Source organism: Bos indicus x Bos taurus, chromosome 2 (genome assembly GCF_003369695.1).
Source record: "Bos indicus x Bos taurus breed Angus x Brahman F1 hybrid chromosome 2, Bos_hybrid_MaternalHap_v2.0, whole genome shotgun sequence".
NCBI classification, from domain to species: domain Eukaryota; kingdom Metazoa; phylum Chordata; class Mammalia; order Artiodactyla; family Bovidae; genus Bos; species Bos indicus x Bos taurus.
This window is the reverse complement of record NC_040077.1, coordinates 131,557,918-131,579,941: the sequence shown is the minus strand read 5'-3', so window position 1 is coordinate 131,579,941 and position 22,024 is coordinate 131,557,918. Positions and strand designations below refer to the sequence as shown.

Here is a 22,024-nt window from a genome sequence, read left to right as displayed (position 1 = left end):
CCAGGGATCAAACCCACGTCTCTTATGCCTCCTGCATTGGCAGGTGGGCTCTTTACTGCTAGCGCCACTTGGGAAGCCTGTATATGTGTCTATAATCTAATTTTTCCACAAAGCGATAGATCACAAACACCTTTCTGCATCGACAAATACAGTTTAACCAAACGGTTCTCAACCCATCGAAGACAAAATAAATCACTATACCTCTGCTTAGCCATCCATCTTCGCCATCACCACCAGTTCCTGCCCAGACCTGGTTCCCCACTTCTACTCTTGAGTAAGACCATCCTCCACGGGGCAGCTGTGTGTCCATGGATCATGCTTCAGGGGCTTCCCACAGTTGAGGATAAAATCTACTTCCTCCAGTCGACCTCCAGTCCCCAGTGACCCGGATGGCCCACCCCATCTTTGTCACACTTGGGCACGCCAGCCCCTTTCCACTCCTAGACACACCCACTCCCCTGACCCCTGCCAGCCTCAGGACCTCTGCCCTCGCTCCGAAGCAAGTTCAGCCCTTCGGGCCTCAGCTCAGCGACACTCGCTCAGAGAGGCCTTCCATGAGCGCCCTCTCGGAGGATGCCTGCCACCACTCTGGCACTTTGCTTACGTCTTCTCAGCCTTGATCAGAAGTTCCACCGTTCTCTGCCCTTATTTGATTATAGGTGAACCACCTGGCTCCCTGGCCAGAGGGCAAGCACCGTGCCGTCTTGTAGCCATGATGCCGGGCACAGAGGGGCACCTGAGTGCTGTGCCACCGAGTCGGCAAGTGCGTGAAGCAGAACGGCTGGGCAGACTGTCCAGGCGTCTCGTGCGTGCCCCATGGGGAAGGCTGGGCCTCTGTGAACTCACAACACCCCGTGAGCCGCGGCTTTCTGGACAGGGTGGCCCTGCAGCGGCAGTGAGCCAGGGGGTGGGACAGGGTTAGAGGTGGGAGCCCCTGCGCATGCCCACCCGACCCCCGGGAAGTACGGGACCAGCGCAGACCCCCAGCACGACACAATCAGCCAGCCTGGGCTCCCAGGGCAGGAGACGAGACAGACCATCATGAAGACCTAGTGGTTTCTGCAGCACAGCCAAGGTGCCGCTGACCTGCCACCGAGATCCAGGGAGGGCCCACCTTGCCCAGAACCACACACAGCTCCTGGCGGTCCCCTGAGACCTGCAGCCCTCACCCCGCCTGCCTTCTCCTGCCCTCGAACCCACGCTCGCCCAGCAGAGGTCCCCTGGCTGGCACTTCAGCCCCAACCCCAGTTCAACTCAGGCCTCAGCCCAGCAGCATGTACAGCCTAGCAAGACCTGACTGGAGGCATACACACTTATCTGCACACACGCACACGCCATTCTCACGTGTAAACATGTGACCCCCAAATTACAGGAGGACCTCGAAGTGGGGAACGCCCCTTTCCGGTCTCTCCATCTTCCCTTCCCTCAATGCTCCTCTCCCTCCATTCCCCGTCTGTCCCTTCACAGAGGAGGAGTGGGAGAAGGGGCGACAGAGGAGGAGATGGCTGGATGGCATCACCGACTCCACGAACATGAGTTTGAGTAAACTCCGGGAGCTGGTGATGGACAGGGAGGCCTTGCGTGCTATAGTCCATGGGGTCACAAAGAGTTGGACACGACTGAGCGACTGAACTGATGACAAAAAATTTTACCAACATCAAACCACTTAATCCTCACCGCACAGTTATAGAGCAGATTTCAAAATGTTTTCTGATCTGTACAGCAAAGCGATTCAGTATGTTTGCAGATTATACTCCTGAAGAGGTCACCTTCCCCCAACATCCTCTTTTTAAGATTTTTTTCTTTGATGTGGGCCACTTTTTAAAGTTTTTATTGAGTTTGTTACAATATTGTTTCTGTTTTATGTTTTGTTTTGTTTTTGGCCACAAGGCAGGTGGGATCTCAGCTCCCCAGTCAGGGATCAAACCCGCGTCCCAGGCATTGGAAGGTGAAGTCTCAACCGCTGGACCACCAGGGAAGTCCCTCTGGCATCCTCCTGGGGCAGAGGACAGTCATCCATGGCCAACCCCCCACGGGAGGACTCCACTCTGTCAGTTCCTGCCCCCCGCCACACTGGACTGCCCCCTCAGTCCCAGATCATTCCCCCCATTCCCTAAAACATGCTCTGCTACTTCCAATCATTATTATTTTTTATTGAGGGGGGGGAGATGCAGTTTGGGAGATTTAGGGCCCCGACCACGGATTGAACCAGGAGCCACCTGCCTCCAAGAGACGGAAGCATAGAGCTCCAGGGACCACCAGGACATTGCCATGCTACTTCCAGCATTAAAAACAGCACCACCGTGCCTTGGCCCCACACTCGCCTCCAGCTGCAGCCCCTAGCAGGCGTGCAGAAGATGCCTGTGGCTGGCTGAATGGGCAGGCGGGGTGGAGAGAATGCAAACCCAGGAACCTCCACAGTCCCGGCTGGCACCTTTTACACCACCCAGCCTCTTCCAGCAGCAGAAAAGCTGCTTTTTATCCACTCCCAGAGATGAGGAAGGGCTTCCCTGGTGGCTCAGATGGTAAAGAACCCGGCTGCAATGCCTGCGTGTCTAGTTGCTCAGTCATGTCTCTCTGCAACCCCATGGACTGCAGCCCACCCAGCTCCCCTGTCCATGGGATTTCCCAGGCAAGAATACTGGAGTGGGCTGCCATTTCCTCCAGGGGATCTTCACGACCTAGGGATTGAACTAGCGTCTCCTGCGTTCGCAAGCAGATTCTTTACACTAAGCCATCCGAGGACGCTCTGAGCATTGGCTCCACCAGTAACCAGGCCAGAACGGCAGCTCGTCTACCCTATGACCACTAGGGGGCGGCGGTGCCCTGCTTCTCACGCTGCCAGGAACCCCACCCGCCCAACCCAGCTTCCCCAGGCAGGAAGCTTGCATCCCAGCCCCATGCCCACACCCCGTCCCCACCCCCAACCCCAGCCCGCTCCCTGTCACCCCCCCAGCCCATACTGTTTTGTGGCCAATGTCTACTCATCCCTGTGTGACTCTGAAACCCTCCCTGAACCCCAGAGTGTCACCGCTCTCATCCTGTGGGCTTGTGCTCAGACATCCCCAAAGACCCCCTCCTCCCAGGACTCCCCCAGGAGCTGGGCCCAGGGCTCCAGGGCCAGCCTGACACCAACTCTGCCCCAGGGGCAGCAGGGGAACAGGTAGAGTGAGCGGCTGAGCCCCCAGAGCCTTCACGGGGGCCCCACTGGGGCTAATGGGGGCTACATCCAGGCCCCTACTCGAACAGTACAAGCCCCTGCCCGTCATGGGCAGCTGGGGGTTCTTCGGTCGATGACCCCCAGACCTCCAGCCCACAGCACAGAGATCTCCCCAGGCCTCACCCAGTCTGCCTCCCAGAGGCTGGGCCCCAGGCCCCCACAGCCTGCCCGGGGGCTTCCCGGGGCCCCAGGACTGAGCCCATCTGAGGTCACAGCTGAGTGGCAGAGGCCCAGTTGCAGACACGCTCCGTCCCTAGTCCCCGCAGAGCTGGCTTTCCCACCAGGGAAGAGCCAGCCGCCTGCAGGGACCACTGAACGTCAAACCCCACCCCATGCTGGGGTCTCGGGATGTGAACCCCCAGAAACCAACAGAGCCTAGGGTCGGGGCAGAGTTACGGGCAGGGGTGGGAGCCGCTGGGTGTCTGGCCCTGTTGGCGCCTCTGGGTCAGCTCCGCGTCTGTCAATCGGCTGTGGGCAGGAGGACCCCACACAGGCGGGAGGACCCAGGGGCCCCAAGGTGACAGCTTTTTCTCGGAGCCCAAACGTGCCACTGAGGGCTCCCTGCGGCCCACCCGGGATGCCCCGCTCTTGGCCCCCAGCGCTCCCACTCTGACCTTCTCGGTGAGGCACCCGCCAGCCCCACTACCAGGGACGGCCCCTCCCCACCGTTGCTCCACCGCCAGCCCTTCGAGCAGGACGTACAGACAGCGGACGGCGCAGCAGACGCCTCCCTTCTCCCCACACCAGCACTCACGGGGGACAGACTGCGCTCTGGAGGTGAGAACCCCGCTTCAAATCCTGGCTCAGATTCACCTCGCTGTGTGACCTTGGGCAAGCCACAGCACCTCTAAAAGCATCGGCTTCCTGAACTCCAAAAGCGAGGCTGGAGGACCAGCCCCCAGGGGAGGGCGGCGGGGAGGCGGTCTAGTCCTGGAGCCCCACCTCCTGCAGGGCCCACCTGCCCGCCCCGCGCCTCACCTCCCGGATCAGCTGCTTCTCAGCCTCCATGGCATGCTGCATCACAGGTGGAGACAACGGCTTTTCCTCAATCTGGACAGGGCTTGGGGGCACCTGATTGTTCAGCAGAGCTGGGAGAAAAGCAGAAACAAGGGGCTCTGACCACGGTGTGCGTGGTCTGCTGGAACTAAGCGTGCCCGTGTGTGTGTGCTCAGAGTCATGGCCGGCTCTTTGCGAGCCCAGGGACCGTAGCCCGCCAGGCTCCTCTGTCCACGGGATTTCTCAGGTAAGAATACTGGAGTGGGTTGCCATTTCCTTTTCCAGGGGTTCTTCCTGGATCGGGGATCAAACCCAAGTCTCCTGCATTGGCAGGCAGATTTTTTTCCCACTGATCCACCTGGGAAGCCCCTAGAAATTAAGCAGAAACCCATAAAATGACAACAATGTGTTCATTCAAACAAGACCTCAATACTGAGCTTATTTTGAGCACATCTCTATGTAAAATGCCAACGTGCTCATCCAACAAGCCTTTCTTGGGCACCCGGGGGTTTGGCACTGAACACAACAGACAGGACTCCACACACATCACTTCCATCTGGGGAGGAAAGGCCAGCAAGAGGCAAAGCGATACTTCCTAAGAGAAAGCAAGCAGGGCGGGTGAGGAGAAGTGAAGACCAGGCGGAAGGGCTGTAGTTTAAATCCTGTGGACAGGAAAGACCTCTTAGACAAGGTGTGCGGAAAGCAGTGATCTGAAGGAAATGAGGCAGAGGGTCAGGCAGAGATCCCAGGGACAGACAGAAGGAGCAGTGAGTGCAAAGGCCCTGTGGCAGGCAGGGGGCCGGGACTGTTGCAGGAACAGCCGGGAGGCCACTGAGGCTGGAGCAGAGCGAGCGAGGGAGACTGTGAGCCAAGGGCATGGCAGAGGGGAACCTGCCGGCCCTGGCGAGGACTCTGGCTTCAAGTCCGGGTTCCACCGGGCCACTGGAGGGCTTGGGCAGGGCAGGACTCGAGTCTGAACAGGAGCTCCCTGGCTGCCGTGTGGAGAACTGTACTGGGGGTACCAAAAGCACAAGCCAGGAGGCCTGCTGGGGTGGGGGCTCTGCAGTAATTCAGGTGAGAGATGCTAGTGGCTCAGGCCACGGGGTTGCAGTGGACAGAGTCTGGACCTGCTCCAAAGCTTCAGCTCAGTTCAGTCACTCAGGTATGTCCGACTCTTTGCGACCCCATGGACTGCAGCATGCCAGGCCTCCCTGTCCATCACCGGAGCTTGCTCAAAGTCATGTCCATAGAGTCGGTGATGCCATCAGCTAAAGGTTTAGATCCTGTTCTAAAGGTAGATACAACAAAAGAAGAGGCAAAAGTGAGAAGCCAAGGATGATGACACCAAGGTTTCTGGCTTGAACATCTGGAAGGAGAGAGGTGCCACCAGCCGGGTGGGGACAGCTGCAGGACTGGGGAAGATTCAGGGCTCAGTGTCCCATACGTTAGGTTTGGAGTGATGATTAGGTAGATGGCAGGATGTTCAAGACTGGAATTCAGAGGACACGGTGTATCGATCAGGTTCATTTTAATGATGTTTTAACACCCTGGGGGGCTTGATGGCCTGGAGGGGACAGTCCTCCCAGGGTCAACAGCTTTTGGAGGAGCCCACCTTTCATATGCAAACCAATTAACGTCAAGTCCAGGGCTGCTTCTAACTCTCCCACCAGAAGCCAGTATTTCCTCTGCCTGAAATCAACTAGGGCCAGCAGCAGGCGAGCAAGGACAGCATTATGCCCTGATCCCGCCAGGATTCCTCAAACTAGTCAGTCCTGGGCCCTTTCTCTTGCCTGCTGTGTCTTTCCACCAAAACCTCTATCACGGCTCTGGCTCAGGCTGCCCCTGGCTCCTCTGCAGACTGACCTCCCCTGGTGCTTCCTCCCCACCCCCGTGGCCCTGCGTGGCCTGTCGCTCATCGCCGGGGTAGCCGAGTAATGTTAACACTTTGTTGCAATGACATTGATCTCTCTGTGTCACCACTCAGTCAGCCGTGTAAATTAAGACCTGGGCACACATCACACAGCCAGGATAGAGGTCCACGTGTGAGACTTGTGAGCGGGGAGCACTCGTGAGCGGGGAGTGGGTAAAGCCGTGAGACCAGAGGAGCCAGTGTAGACAGAGAAGAGGCTGGAGGACCGGCCCCTGGACAACCTGACGTCAGGAAGATGGGGAGACTCGTCCAAGGGAGCTGAGGAGGAGCGGCTGGAGGGGCAGGGGGACTGGGGTGCGGGTGTCCAGGAAGCAAGGGCTTCAAGGACGAGGGAGGGGATTGTCTGAGTCAACGGATGCGAAGAGGGCAGGTGGGACCTCCGGAGAACCGATCGCTGGATTTTATCACCAGGAGGCATGGGTTCGATTCTCGGTCTGGGAAGATCCCACATGCCGCAGAGCAACTGAGCCTGTGAGCCACAACTGCTGAGCCCTAACACCGCAACTACTGAAGCCCGTGTGCCCCGGAGCCTGTGCTACACAAGAGAAGCCACTGCAGCGAGAAGCCTGCACACCACAACTACAGAATGGACAACTGGAGAAAAGTCCATGCAGCGACAAAGACCCCGTGCAGCCAAAAATAAAGAAATAAATGATTTTTTTAAAAAACCAGGAGGCGGTTTCAGCGGGCTGGGAGCACAGGGCCTGCCTGAACTAGGGGCAAGCGAGCGTGGAGGGCCGGTGAAAACAGACCAGTGTTTCCCGTGTTGCTAAAAAGGGGAGGGGGAAATATGCTGGTGACCAGAGGGAGGGCCAGGGCTGAGAGGGCGCCGGCTCACGGGGCATGCCGGGCAATGGGGACCCCTGGAGCTCCGAGTCAGACACCTCTGGCTGGTCTCGAGGCCCAACTCTATAACGTCAAAACATCGGGTACAGTCTGTGGAGCCTTACGGGACAAGTTCCGGGCGAAGCCCACACATGAACCATCTCGTGCAGTCCTCCCAACTGCCCCACAGCCATTGCAAGGCGGGTGACCCATTTCACAGATGAGGACACTGAGGCTCGGAGGGGTCTAAGTCACTTCCCCAAGGAGCCAGAATGTGAGGCAGCGGTTACTGCCTGGCTCTCGGCTCTCTGCCTGCCAGGCACCATCATCCCAGCTTGTTTGGGCTCCATGCTCCGAATCCAGGGAGACAGGACACAGCCGCCCAAGTCTGCCGTGGTAACCACAGGAGGCCTGCAAGCATGGCAGCTGCTGCGTCAGGGTTGGGGGGGCCCAGCAGAGCGCCCCAACTCCCTCCCGGTGCCTCTCACCCCTCCTCCATCGAGCGTCCCCTCCCCGATCCTGGGGCTGGAGGGGAAGAGGAGAAGGCAGGCTGCCCAAGAGGAAGCCTTCACCGTGGTGGTCAAGGCCATCTTCACTTCGTCCCTGCCAGCCCCTGCCAGTCCCTACACCTGGGCACCTCCCACCACCCAGCTTCCCAGGCACCTCCCACCACCCAGCTTCCCAGGGCACCTCCCACCACGCAGCTTCCCAGGCAGCCAGAAGATCTATTAATCCTTGTGGGTCCCCAAAGTCCCCTGAGACTTTAGTGCCTCCCTGCACAGACTGACCACCCTCATCCTAAAAGGAGATTCTCAACCTGCTAGACTCAAGCACCCCTCCTCCTCTGCGAAGCCTTCCCTGAGGGCCCACCCCCCGCCCCACACGCTCCCTTCTGCCCTGCAGTGCCCTGTCCAGCTCTCTGCCCGAGGGGCACACACTCCTCTGCGGGAGTGTCCCTTCCCTCCCCCGGGAGACTAGGTTAACCATGAGGCAGAACCTGGATCTGAGTCATCTCTGTCTGGATCCCCAGGCCAGGCCCAGGGCCACACACAGTCGGGGTGTGAGTGGGTGGGGGGAGGTGAGAGGAAAGAGAGATTCAAGGACGGATGGCAGGATGGAGTGAATGAGCAGGCAGAGAGGAGGGTAGATAAGGTGGGCGGAGAGAAGGGGTGGGGTGGGCAGAGAGAAGGGTGGTGGGTAAATGATGGAGTGGGCGGGGGTGGGCTGGCGGGCTGGCTGGCTGAGTGGATGGGTAGACGGAGGCGGGGATGAGAAGATCAGTGCAGGCCGAGAATGATGGACAGAGAGGAAGGGAGGAGGCGGATACATGGATCCATGGATTCAGGTTCTTTGGTGCTCCCTTCCTCCCAGGAATTCTCAGACAGAGATGCCCCTGGAGCCCCTCAGCCACAAGCAAGGGCTCTGCAGGCCCAGGCTCCAGGTCTGGACTGACACCTGCCGGGTGACAGCCAAACTGCCTCTGGGAGTGGAGGCAGGATGCGGGGGAAGGGGGGCGGGGATGTCAGTCAGTCACCCCGCTGCTCAGCAGCACAACATCACGACTCTGCAGCTGCCACTGAGCCAGCAGGCAGACAGGTGGGAGGACCGATGCCCGGCCTGGAGGCAGGGAAGGGGGATGGAGCCTCCAGCTGCTGGGACAGGCCCGGAAGGACCGGCCTCTCCCTGGGGCGTTGGTGGGCACATACCTCCACCCCCGGGGGGCCGTCCCCAGGCAGGGTTCTCCCTGGCTGTTCAAAATCCACGCTCACACGCAGCTGGGAGGAGGTGGGGCATGGCTTCCACGACCCTCAGATGGGGAACCGGAGGCGGGCAGACACAGGGCAGAGCGCTCCTGGCTCCAGCCACCCTGCCGGCGCCCCCGCCGCCGCACCGCCCACCTGACAGGCTGCCGGGGCCCATCTGCTGAGCCAGGATGGCCTTGAGTTTCTTGATCTCCTCCTGGTACTCGCGCAGCAGGGCGTCCTTTGGGTCCTCGTTGATGCGCGGCTTGTTCCGGATGTTCTTGGCGCGGTTGGCGTAGCGCAGCGTGCTGAGCGTCTCGTCGTAGTTGTCGTTGGCGGGCGACAGGCAGGCCACCATCAGCGTCTTGGTGTTGCCGCCCAGTGAGTCCTGGAGCAGCCGGGTCAGCTTTGAGTCCCGGTAGGGGATGTGCCTGCAGCGCCCATCCACCAGGGCCGAGATGACATTGCCCAGCGCCGACAGAGACAGGTTGATCTTGGTGGCCTCCTTGAGCCGCTCCCCCGTGGCGCCCGTCTTGGACTGCCGCTCGCTGCCTGCCAAGTCCACCAGGTTCAGCTTGCCCGCGCGGAGGTGGTCCTTGCCCCGCTCGTCTGCAGACAGACCAGACAGAGGGGTGAGGGGCCTGGGGTGCGGCGACCCCCTGCAGGAAGGAGGCTCTGGGTGCTCCCCACCCACCAAGGGTCTCAGAGGAGCCCCACTAAGGGGGCCACTAGGATTGCGCCCATGTTACAGGCGGGCAAAGTGAAGCTCAGAAAGAGCGTGTGACTCGCCCAAGGTCATGGCTTGCTAAGCAGCAGATTTAAGGCCAGAACCCAGGGCCGACCCTCCAGGGAGCAGGGGCTGGAGGTGCACGCTTTCCCTGTGTGTCCGGGGTTTCTTGCTGCCATTGTGACAGCTCCTTCGTGTTTCCTGTGAGGCAAAGGCGGTGGAGGGTGGGAGGTGGGGCGTGGGGTAAGGGTCTGGGTCTCCAGGAAGCTGCCGCCCTTCAACGCAGAAAAGCATCAGCTTCGGAGACCCTGGGACCCAGTTCCCATCCAAGCCCTGCCTCCTACTTGCTGTGTGACCTTGGCAGAGCCATATGCTGCCCTGATCTTTGATTCTCACACCGACAAAATGAGGCTGACGACAAATCCCCATCTGGGCTGGCTGATGGAACGGGTAAACGGACAGCGCTGTCACAGAGCCCACTCCAGGCGCGGCACACAGCGGGCCTTCATGCCCCGAGAACACGCCCAGGTCCGCAGGGACCACGGCTGAGCTGGCAGGCAGACCCAGGTGCCGGGTACCTCGGGAGCAGGGGCCCAGAGCATCGCTTGTGAAGACCAGAGGGATCCAGTCTGGGTTCCATCCCTTGGGAGCTGCAGGCCTCAGGGAGCTAACTGCGTCTCAGCCTTTCTCTCGGTAACAGGGGAACCCAAGACCACCGTCAAGGGTCGCGCCTGCCACACAGCAAGTGCTCTTGGAGTGAGATGAGGGCAGAGGAGGGAATTTCCTTCCTGGTTTCCTGCTCGTTGATACCAGAACTGTCCCAGCTTTGCCCAGGAACACAGCTACTTGAAGTGAAGAAAAGGTCTGGCTGATGCCTAGTGGAGTCTTGGGCATGCAAAGGGCTTGATTCTTTGGGCTATTTTTTTTTTTTTTTTAGCAGCAGCAGGCAGGAAGGACTTGGAAACACCCTTCTGGACAGCTCTTTGCAGAAGGTACCAGGTGCCTTAGACAGGTTTGCACCCTCATCCCAGGAGGCCTGCTCCAGGGAATCTGAGGTGACTCTAAGAGCAGAAAAGGCTTTGTGCACAAAAATGTTCATTGCTGCATGTTTACAACACACAGAAACTGGGAATGGGCGTTAAGACCTTGCAGAGGGGTGGGGAAAGGAGGACCGTCCACCCACCGCCCGTGGTCAGGAAGACGTGGCAGGAATGATGTGGGAACATTCGTAAGGACGGCATGGGGAAGAAACTTAAGATTCACTTGTGTTTAAAATTTTCATAGGGAAAAGAAGGACCAAAAGAATACATGCTTAGATGTTAACAGTGGGCTGTGTTTGTAATTTTCCCTACTTTTCTCTTAACTCCTAAATATCTTTATTTGAACCTCTTTTATCATGAAAACAACAAACATCTTAAAAATTCTTTAAAAAACCTGCTTGCAGGCAGCCTGCCTTGTCCTGCAAACTCATCTGCAGAGACCGAGAAGCCCCGACAGGGCTGCGCTCCCCTCCCCTCCCCTCCTCATCTGTCCTCACCTGGCTGAGTCCCAGCTCCCCACCCACAGCATCATCACATGAAGATGAGACCGTCACTCCAGACCCCATGTCTGCCCCCGGGGGGCAACTCTGGTCCAGGGGTGTTGGCCTGGGGCCAGGTCAGCCCACAGCTGGGCATCATGCTGCATGGACTTCCAGCGACCCAGGGCTTGACCTTGGGCCGGGATCTCTCCAGAACTACGTTCCTACGTGAGCTGAGGCTGCTCCCTGCTCCACTGCTCTCCGAAGTTCTGTCTGGGATGAATGAACCACACACTCGGAGGCAGCTGCAGTGTGAATGGGGAAAACCCAGATGTCAAAGCAACCTGGGTTCAAGTCCCAGCTCCACCTCTTAGCAGTTAAGCAGTGACTTGCAGCACTTAAGCGGGACCCTGAACCCAGCAGGTCCCTAATCTCTCAGAGCCTCCTCTTCCTGACCTGTCAGTGGGAGTGGTAATGCCTGCCTGCGTTTAGGTCTCTGCTGTGAGACTTCAACAGAATGAAGTGTGAAAAGGGCTCAGCACAGCATCCACAGGTGACCTGAAATAAACGAGTACTTCTTCCTATCTTTCCTCTTCCCCTTCTCAGTAACACTTCCAGGAAGAAGAAAAAAAAAAAAAGGAAGAGTGAGGTGGCTCAGGAGTAGAGAACATCACAGAAAGAGGAGAATCCAGAAGTTCTGGGCGGCGGGGACTTCCCTGGTGGTCCAGTGGTTAGGAATCTGCCTTCCAGGGCAGGGGACGCAGGTTTGATCCCAGTTGGGGAACTGTTATAATAAGATCCCACGTGCCGTGAGGCAACCAAGCCTGGGAGCCACGACTAGATAGCTGGTCCCACAACAAAGAGCATGCGTGCAGCAGCTAAGACCCGATGCAGCCAAAATAAACAAATACTCTAAAGTTCTGGGTGGAAAAAAAAAAACCACAACACGAGTTCTGGGTGGCACATGCTCTGGGGGACAGACCCCTGGGACAGGGGCCCAGCTCAGAGGCTTTCTAGTTGTGTGACCTCAGCTTCCTCATCTGTAAGATGGGGATGCTATGTGTCCACCCCCTGGGGTGTAAGGAGCACATGGGCCAACGCACACGCATTGCCAGGCAGGCGGCAAGTGCACACTGCGACTGCCGGTGCTATTACTGGTGGTGGTAACGCTGTCTCTCCTTTAAACACGGGTCCCGGCACAGGGATGGGCCTCGTGCGATTCCTCCGGGCGATCCCAGCATCTCCTCCCAGCTGGGGCCCTGGTGGCTCCGAGAGGTGAAGGGTCTGGGGTGCTTAGGAGTGGGTGTCCGGCTTGGGAGGCCCGCCCCCTCCAACCCCGCCTGGCCTCACGCACCCACGGCGTAGATCTCGATGCTGATGGTGAAGATGGAGTGGGAGCGAGAGGAGTCCTTGTTCATCAGGGTGTAGCCCACCGAGCGGTTCTTCCAGCCCGCCTCCATGATGCGCTCGCACTGGCCCACGCTGTGCACCGTGTGCATGGACAGCCCCTTCACGTACACCCCCTTCTCCGGGTGCTCCTTCAGCTGCGGGCAGGAGGCTCGGGTCAGGGCTCCCCAGGGAACCCAGGGAAGGGCCCAGTCAGTGCCCACCACGTCTGCCCTCCTGCGGGGCAGGTTGGCACCTCGAATTCCTGTCACAGACCAGGTAGAACAGCCTCAAGATCACCCCCGCCACTTCCTCTGTGCGACCTCGCACCAGCTACATCACCTCCCTGAGCCTCAGTTTCCACATCTGTGAAATGGACATTTCTTAGGGAGGCAGCGGGGACTGTAAACTAAGGCCCGTACGATGCACAGCAGGCAGTGCCTGGCGCCTGGCCAGTGCTCCACGAACGGCCGCCGTGGGCCTCACTGCGGCTGTTGGTGCCCTGGCTGTGGAGGCGGTTTCCCGTCTGGGGATTCAGCCCCCAGGGGGCTGACCCGGTGGTCGTTCACCCAAGGGCTCTGAGTGCTTCTTGCCTGCCTTGCCAACATGGCTTCTGCCCGCGTCTCTCTGCCGCGGCTCCAGGGCAACAAGAATGTTCCCAAACCCGTGGACCACGGCGTGTGAAGGGCTGTCTGCTGCCCAGAGTCCCCGCTGGCCCACAGCTCAGCTTGGCCCGTGGCTCCCTCCAGCCCTCAGCAGGACAGCAGTGAGTAAATTAATTTATCTGACTGCTGCCCGCTCGCTCTCCAGGCAGCCAAGCTGTTGTGTTGCTGACACAGAGCTGTGAAACTCAATATTTTTCCAGTGTGAGAGGAAATACAAACCACTCTGGCAGGAGCAAGAATGAACTGGGACAGAAGTCATCTGTCTGCTGCTCTGGGCCAGGGCAGGCTTGTGTGCTGTGCCCCAGGGCAGCTACAGCGTCCCAGGTGGGGTTGGACCCCTGCTGCAGAGTTAGGGGGCGGGTGGGGTGGTGAGTGAGGGTGGCCAGCACCGGCTTGCCCTGGCAGCCCCCGTCTGGAGAAGGAGCCAGACCCAGACTGAAGGATCGGGTCTCAGGGAACAGTTAAGCCGCCGAGGCACAGAAAGGCTAAGTGACTGACTTGCTGGAGGCGGCAGTGGACGAGGCTGGGATTAGGACAGAGTCTGCAGCGGCTTCCCTGGTGGCTCAGGGGGTGAAGAATCTGCCCGCAGTGCGGGAGACCTGGGTTCAATCCCTGGGTCAGGAAGATCCACTGGAGAAGGGAAAGGCTACTGACTCCAGGATCCTGGCCTGGAGAATTTCACGGACTGTATAGTCCACGGGGTCACAAAGAGCCAGACACGAGTGAACGACCTTCACTTTCACTGCAGTACCCTGGAGGATGACACAGGGCAGACCTTGACCTTGGAGGTGGCTGTGAGGATGGAGCTCAAAGGCCAGAAGCGGGAGTCGCAGCCCACCGAGCAGGGCTGGAGGGAGGCCTGGGAGGTGTGCCCACACTGCAGCCTAGACGCCAGCAGGGCACATGGTGGGCACGGGGGAGGGGATGGCTGCTCCCAGCCTCAGGAAGAATGCAGCTTCTCATCTGTACTCAGACAGGCCCGGGCTAGACACTTGGTCCTGACTTGCTACTTTTTAGGGAAGTCACTTTGCCTCTTTTGGCCTCGGTCTCATCTTTAGAGTGAAAATGAAGTTACTCAGTCGTGTCTGACTCTTTGGACTGTAGCCCACTAGGCTCCTCCATCCATGGGATATTCCAGACAAGAGTACTGGAGTGGGTTGCCATTTCCTTCTCCAGGGGATCTTCCCGACCGGGATTGAACCCAGGTCTCCCTCATTATAGGCAGATGCTTTACTGTCTGAGCCACCAGGGAAGTCCATCTGTAAAGTGAGGATGATAAACAGGGCTATTGGGAGGGTTAAAAAGAGAGTGGATCTAAAGAAAGCTCTGAGGGAGCTTGGAGGGGGTTCAGTGAACCCAGATATGGAGGTGAGGCCATCGCTCTCCACAGAGAGATAACCCTGACGTAAGGGTCTCCCCCACCCCTATTTTTAGGCCCTACCTCATCTCTTGAGCCCTCCCCCTGGCGCCTGCTGTTCCCTCCCCCACCCTCCTCCAGAGTGTCAGCCGCCAGCTGTGGCCTGCGTTCCTTGGTAACTGCTCCTCCCAAATGCCAGGCCGGGCTCGGTCGCCATGGCAACCAGCTGGGATGTGGTGGGTGAGCAGGAGCTCCCGCTGTGCACAGGAGCAGGACCACGCAGGTCGGTCCAGAGTCAGGATGCGTCCCTGTGGAGGAGGGGGGTCCAGCCACACTGGCCGGATGCCTGCAGCCCCTCAGACACCTCCTTCGCTACCCAGTGCTAAGCAGGGTTCTCTGAGGGCGGTTCGTGGTAGTTGGGGGGAGGGGGTATAATCTGCTTCCCCAGATCCCTTGCTGACCCCAGCCAATCCAACCTCCTCTAATGACCAGAATTATTGGGCCCTGCGCTGTGCCGCAGAGCCTGGCCACCTGGGGGCAAATTCCACCTCTGTCCTTTACTGACTGTGCCCTGGGGCCGGTTCGCACCTAGGCAACGAGGAGTCTTAGGCTCCTCTCCTGTAATCAAGGATAGAAACAGCAGCTCCTCCTGAGGCTATGGTCAGGCTGACACAAGAACCCGGCTGCACCTCCCGGGAGAGTCCGGTGCACCCAAGGCAGGTGTCTCCGAGCACATCAGTTATAGGCGACCCTCCACCTCCAGGCAGCCCGGCTTACCAGGCTGGAGACCTGGAGGCCAGCTGGACCAAGTGCCTATAGCTGCCAGCCCGGGCACCCCCCCCGCCAGGTCCTGGTTAGCCTAGTGCATGTAGCTGCCAGCCCGGGCACCACCCCCGCCAGGTCCTGGTTAGCCTAGCCCATCCTAGCGTCCAGGGTGGGGAGAAAGGGGAGCGGACCTCCTGCTGCTGTCCCCATTTCCCTGTCTGGGGGCTGAGTGATGACTCGGCTGCTCAAGCTCCAGGAGAGAGAAGACAGTGGAAAGACCGCAGCGGGTGGCTGGAGGCTCCTGTACAGAAAGGGCAAAGCGCTGTGTCTTCGAGGAGCTGAGGAGGAGGGGGCTGGGGCAGGTCCTGGTCTGGACAGGGACTGGGGGAGCTGGTACACAGGAGGTGGACCTGCCGTGGTCTGCGCGCTGGCATTTCTCAGGTCAGCCATCTGCTGAATGGATGCATCAACTCATGGACATCCCTCCCTCGAATGGAACCCCGTTGCTGGCTTCTCATGGCCCCCAGGTTTCCTATACTGCCCACCCCAAAAAGTCTGGGAAGAAAAAGCACCTGACCACTCAGATCCCGCACGCTCTGGTACCAATACCATTACTAGCAACTTGCTGTGTGACCTTGGCCAAGTCCCTTCCCCTCCCTGGGACTCAGTTTCCTCATCTCCACCACGAAAGGATTGTGGATTTAGAAGCTCTCTGAGTGACTTCACTTTCACTTTTCACTTTCATGCACTGGAGAAGGAAATGGCAACCCACGCCAGTGTTCTTGCCTGGAGAATCCCAGGGACGGGGGAGCCTGGTGGGCTGCCGTCTATGGGGTCGCACAGAGTCGGACACGACTGAAGCGACTTAGCAGCAGCAGCAGCAAGGGTCTTTCTGGCTCTAATTTTATTTTTTCCACCATGTGATCAGTACAAACAAAAAAGTGTACCCCCAAAATTGTTTTTTTTCCAAAACAGCTGCTCCTTGGGGGTCAGATGTGTTCGGGTGGGGCATTTAATGGTTGCAGGTCAGAGGAACTCACGGCCCCTCCAAATGAAGCCAGGACAAGTGCGGGGAGGGGGTGGTGGTGGGGTGTCTAGAGGCAAGTGGGGGGCTCTGGAGCTGAGCAGGGAAGCAGCCCTGTCCCACGTGGATGGGGGTGGGGCGGGAACCAGGTCGCCATGTCTGGTTCAGTCTGGATGCTGGGGAGGGTCCAGAGGACTGGACCTTAACTGCTTCTGGACCTTATCAGCAGCCCCTTATCTGCTTCTGCCCCCACCCCACACCGGCTGTCAAGGCCTGTGCCCCAGGGAGATTCAGGCAGTTTGAGCCACACAAAATGTCCAACCCTGACTCTGGAGCTTCCTAACCCACTGGCCTCAGGCAAGTCCCCGTCTCTTTCCCAGCCTCCTTTCCCCATCTACAGGATGGGGATCTCCATAGCAACCTCCCAAGACTGATGCTCATTAAGGACTGACACTCCCTAGCGCAGGCATGCTGACTCTGGACTGGGGAAGGTAGGTCAACCTCCACCGCTGGCTGTGGGCCTCTCGGTGGGAAGGTCCAGTGCTCAGATAAGAAGACCCAGAGTCTGGGAGCAGTCACTGGCATGCTGGCCACAGATCTGGGTTGGTCTCCCCTCCTCAGGCTCCTCCTGGAACTGGACCGGGCCCGTCTGGCATTTAGAGTCTCAGATAGGAGACATGGCCTAGCCTTGCCCAGAGGTCCCAGACCTGGCCCAGCCTTGCTAACCACCCGGCTGTCCAGTCCTGGCAGGTGACTTGGTCTCGCTGGGCTCCCCAAGGGGTCAGGCCTGCTTTGCCCATCTTGGCAGGGCTGGGCAGACTAGCGGGCCCTGGGCACCCTTCCCTATATCTCCTCCAGGACCCCCTTGCCCACCCCAGCCAGGGCTGCACCCAACACACCTCCAGCTTCTGCTTGGCGTCTGTGCCCAGCAGGTCCCGGACATCTTCATTGTAGATCTCCAGGTAGGAGGCCCGGACCAGGAACTTGGTGTTCTCTGCACACTGCAGGGAGCGGCCGGGAAGAACAGAGACACCTGAACACCCGCTGCCTGGTCGTCACGCGGAGACATCATGGCAAGACACGGCGGCAGGAGGCGGGACGTCAAGGGGGGAGGTGTCCCTGACCTCACCTGGCCCTGCCTGCCTGGCAAGCGGTCCCCTCCTCTCTGGCTGGCTGGGCCCTCAAGCGTCTCAGAGTGGCATCATTTCATGCTGCTAAGGACTCACGCTCCCTCTGCACTCTACAGGCCTCGTGGGAAAGGAGCCAGGAGAGGGCCCCCCACTGTGAAGGTAGAGAGAGGAGACTGTGGGTTTAAGGCCCGGATCCAGCACCCGCCCTGGGCCAATCCCTGGCAGCTCTTCCAGTTGCTTGCCGGTCATCAGAATGAGTCCCAGGTGCAATACAGCGGGCTCTGCAGCTGACTAGTCCCTGCTTTGTCATTTCTCAGATGCAGGAATCTCGGAGCCTTCATGAGTGGGCAGCAGGGCATGGCTCACCTGCCATCTGGACACCGGGATCACTGGTCTGAGCCCAGCCCATAAGGGCTCCCGGTCTTGGTTTCCCTATATCAAAAATGAGGGTAACAGCTACCTCCTGGGCTAGGGTCGTAGAGAGATAATTATGCTAAGTGTTCTGCACAGTGCTTGGTCTGCAGCACCTGGACCATGCAAAGGGGAAGCTCTGATTATTTACAGCCATGTCTCGGGCCAGCGCTCTGGGTCATCATATCCACATGAAATGTCACATGAAATGTTAAAACTCCAAAAATGGCTGGAGAAAAACGTAGAACTGGTAGAATTTTCTCAGCTTTAAGTTCTCGCATCACTGCTTCAGAAACTAGAGCCTGCCTCTGCCCATCTGGGCCGCGGCTAGGCCGGCTCTGACCACATCCCACATCCCAGGTCAGAAGTGCTCCAGGATTGTTCATGGTAATGCCTGGGGCGCCCAGCCCCGCCCCTGCCATCCACCAGGCCCATTACCTGGACACTCTCGAAAATGTGCTCGAAGGCCCGGGGGATGATGCCTCTCTGGCAGGCCGGGTCTGGCAGGCCCTGCATGGTGAAGGACTTCCCGCTGCCCGTCTGGCCGTAGGCAAAGATGGTGCCGTTGTAGCCCTCAGTGACGCCCTGCGAGGGGGAACACAGCCGGGCGCTCAGCTGGCCCAGCACGCCCGCGCTCAGGGCTACCTCCTGACGCAGGGACGGGCGCACCGCCCACCCCCTGCCCAGTTCTCCCACCATGGTGGCGCCGGGTGGGGTGGGCCGTGCAGAGATGGAGGCGGCTCCACTGGTGGGGTAGAAGACCGTCCTTGTGTCTGGCTAAGAGCCTGGTGCCATCCTCTGCTGCCTGTGCCCTTGGCCTGTTCTCATCCAGGGGCGCGGGGCCTCGGTGTCCTCACCGGTGCCAAAGGGTCAGAACAGCACCGAGAGGTGGGGCTGCTGCTGCTTCGTCGCTCGGTCGTGTCCGACTCTTTCTGACACCGTGGACTGCAGCCCGCCAGGCTCTTCTGTACATGATTCTCCAGGCGAGAGTACTGGAGTGGGTTGCCATTTATTTCTCCAGGGGATCTTCTTGACCCAGGGATCGAACCCAGGTCTCCTGCACTGGCAGGCGGATTCTTTAGCGCTGAGCCACCAGGGAAGCCCGCTGAGAGCTGTGCTTGGGAATGATTTCCTGCCCTGGCACTCGAAGTGCTGGCACATGGAGGTAGGTGCCCCCTGCACACGGAGGTAGGTGCCCCCTGCACACGGAGGAAGGTGCTACCCAAGTGTCTGCTGGAACGTGTGGGGATGGTCCTTCTATGAGATGCAGGGGCGTGCAATGATGGAGTTCAGGCTGGGGGAGGAGAGGGAGAGACGGAAAGTGCGGGAAGAGCCAGGCAAACTTTCCGGGCAGGTGGGCGAGGGCGGAGAACAGGGGAACAGAAAGGATGGCTTGGATTTCAACAGGTGAGAGGAGGAGGAAGGCTTTCAGGGCTGAGGTGACGGCTGGAGCAAAGCCGTGAGGGGCCAGGCGGGAGGCTGAGAGCAGGCAGACCTGGGGCGAGGGGGATGGAGACGAAGCTGGGAAGGAGGAGGCGGCAAACCAGGGTGGTGGCATTCCCCCAGGGCGACCCTCGTTCACCGAGGCCATTGTTCACTGCATAGGTTACGTCTCTCTTCTCTGCGGGGGGACCGTGTTCCGGTTGGGGACCAAGCCCCAAACAATGAAGACACCGCACTCCCTGTCCTCCCTCACCCAGCTCATGAGACCACAAATTCTAGAACTTAGCATGGGGAGGGGGACTCCTGTGCCAGAATGTGGGCCCAGAGAGCTGTGCCCAGGCCCCGAGGGCCCAGCTGGCATCTGCAAAGACCCGTCCTGCAGACCACTGCAGGGCTCGGGGTCCCCAGGGGCTGCGGGGGAAGGAAGACCGGAAGTCACGATCCACAGCTCATCAGACGGCCCTGGGTGGGGTGGTGGGGGGAGCAGAAGCGATGGCAGACCAGTCACCCAACCAGATGGCCAGAGGCGGGGGCACCGGGAGCCCAGGGACAACATGCGGCAGTGCCTGGACTACCAATGCCACCCAGGCCTGGAGGAGGGGTTCAATACCAAAGTAAATATTTCACATGCGCAGTGCGGTAGGGCAGCCACCAGGCACACCAGAAGGGTGCTTCATGCCACTGAGGAAGGCTAAAACTTTAAAATATTGTTTAAAATTTTAAAAATGTAAAATTTTCCATTTAAAAACCAAAGCAGTGTAAAATGGTTTCCCATTAAACACGAATTTACTTTTTGTGTTTCATTTCATTTGAACTGTTGACACTTCAGCACCTAAATTGAGACCCACTGTAAGTGTGAAACACACACCTGATTTCGAAGGCTTACAGTGAAGAAAGAATGTAAGATATCTCTGATAGCTATTATGCCATGATAATATCTATTGTCAGGCTTTCTTGAAATGATATTTGGGATTCTACTGGGCCAAATAAAATGTATCATTAAAATTAATTTTCCTTGTTTCCTTTCACTTTTTAAAATGTGCTGTGCTTAGTCACTCAGTCATGTCCGACTCTTTGTGACCCCATCCATGGACTGTAGCCTGCCAGGCTCCTCTGTCCATGTGGATTATCCAGGCAAGAGAACCGGAGTGGGTTGCCCTGCTCTCCCCTGGGGGATCTTCCCCACCCAGAGATCGAACCCAGGTCTCTCATATTGTGAGCAGATTCTTTACCATCTGAGCCACCAGGGAAGCCCAAGAATATTGGAGTGGATAGCCTATCCCTTCCCCAGAGGATCTTCCCGACCCAGGAATTAAACCGGGGTCTCCTGCAATGCAGGAAGATTCTTTACCAGCTGAGCTACCATGGAAGCCCTTTTAAAACGTGGCTACTAGAAAACTTTAAATTTTGTCTGTGGCTCATGTTACATTTATATTGGAAAGGCTGGCTCGAGAGCTGTGCCATCCCCGGAGGTAGCCACTGGCCACATGCGGTTACTTAAATTTAACTTACGATTAAATAAAACTAAGATTCAGTTCCTCAAAAGCACTAACCTCACGTCAAGTGCTCACTTGTCATGTATGGCTGGCGGTCCCTAATTGGACAGCTCAGATCCAGAACATTTCCACCACTGCAGGAAGTTCTGCAGAACCACGCTACTGTGGAGTGAAGTGGAAGACAACTTTACCTGCATTCTTAAGGCAAAACATAAAGTTTCAAAAATGCTTCACCCATTAAGTGATACTCCAGACCTGCCAGGGACACACACGCGTGGAGCGGGTCCTGAGTGTCGCCACTCTGTCCTCCCAGGCTTTGCCAAGTTCCCCATATTACTGTTTACTGGATGATTTTCATGAAATCAAACTGTTAGTTGACCGTCTTTATAACTTGGTGTCATCCTCTGCAATAATTCCCGTGAGGCTGCTATTAGAGGTCAGATTTTTTCTACTTAGCATCTGTGCTAAATTGCCTCATGCTCCCTATCCTCTCCCGAACAAACAGCACTGTGTTCCATCGAGGAGCCAAATTCTACCGCGTCCATGTCTCTGGAAACCAGGCCTGTCCTTGGCCTGTCCATAGCACCAGGCCCCTGGGTGGGTTGGGCAGAGGCTCATCAGAGGTGACTCTGAGGCCATGGGTGTGAAGCAGGAGGATGGAGACAGGGAATAGCGACTGGGTGGGAAAGGGACCAGAGGCCAAGCAGAAGGCTGGGCGTGGAGGGGATGAGTTCAGGGTAGGTTGTGCTGAGTTGGCTGAAAGATGGGTCTGAGGTGGAAGAGGTCACCCAGTGACAGAGAAATCAGGTCTGGATTTAAGTGGGAGAGAAGGCAAGGCAAGGGGAGGGGAAGGAGGGGAGGGCAGGAAGGGTCAGTCTGAAGCGCTGGGGCTTCGTGCAGTAGGATCTGCAGGGAAGGACCTGGGCAAGAGGCCCCCTGGAGGTGGTCAGAGCCCAGCAGGACAGACACACAGCTGCCTTGCCTAAGACACACACAGCTTGCCCTTTGCAGTTGCTCCTCACTGTGCTTTGTGTACGATTCACAGGATGGAGCCTGGGGACCTAGCTCTGCAGTCAAAATCACCCCTAACTCATTCTAGGATGCTCAAGGCTTCAGTTTCCTCATTAGGAATGATAATCCCAGTTTTACGTATGTCCACGGAGTCTGGCAAAGATCAAATGGTTTGGTCTCCACCTGAAAGGCCCTCTCCTCCACCTTCTTGCCTGGCTGACCCTCTCATCCTTCTGGCCTCAGTTTAGACCTCACTGCTTCCAGGAAGTCCTCCCTGCCTGCCCATCCCCTCCAAGCCCAGGTTTGCTAGTCTTCTTTGTTCTGCCAAAGTCCCCATGGCTTCTCTTCCCACTCATCACCCTGGCTTGCAGCTACTA

General features: G+C 58.2%; 1 protein-coding gene across 5 annotated transcripts in view; it reads right to left on the bottom strand.

Moving 5' to 3' along the window:
* Window positions 1–22,024, bottom strand: part of KIF17 (kinesin family member 17) — a 51,384-nt gene that overhangs the window by 27,175 nt on the left and 2,185 nt on the right. For 4 of the 5 annotated variants that reach the window (XR_003507452.1, XM_027521511.1, XM_027521505.1 and 1 more), the window contains exons 2-6: window positions 18,136–18,282; window positions 17,056–17,157; window positions 12,314–12,503; window positions 8,870–9,322; window positions 4,199–4,308 (exon numbers count right to left, since the gene is read on the bottom strand). Coding sequence is in view for 4 of the 5 variants with exons in the window: in XM_027521511.1 (XP_027377312.1) it covers window positions 4,199–4,308; window positions 8,870–9,322; window positions 12,314–12,503; window positions 17,056–17,157; window positions 18,136–18,282 (1,002 nt within the window). In the remaining variant the exon portion in view is untranslated. Of the gene's footprint in view, window positions 1–4,198; window positions 4,309–8,869; window positions 9,323–12,313; window positions 12,504–17,055; window positions 17,158–17,285; window positions 17,374–18,135; window positions 18,283–22,024 lie in introns of those variants that run through there. The other variant, XM_027521520.1, reaches the window with a different exon arrangement.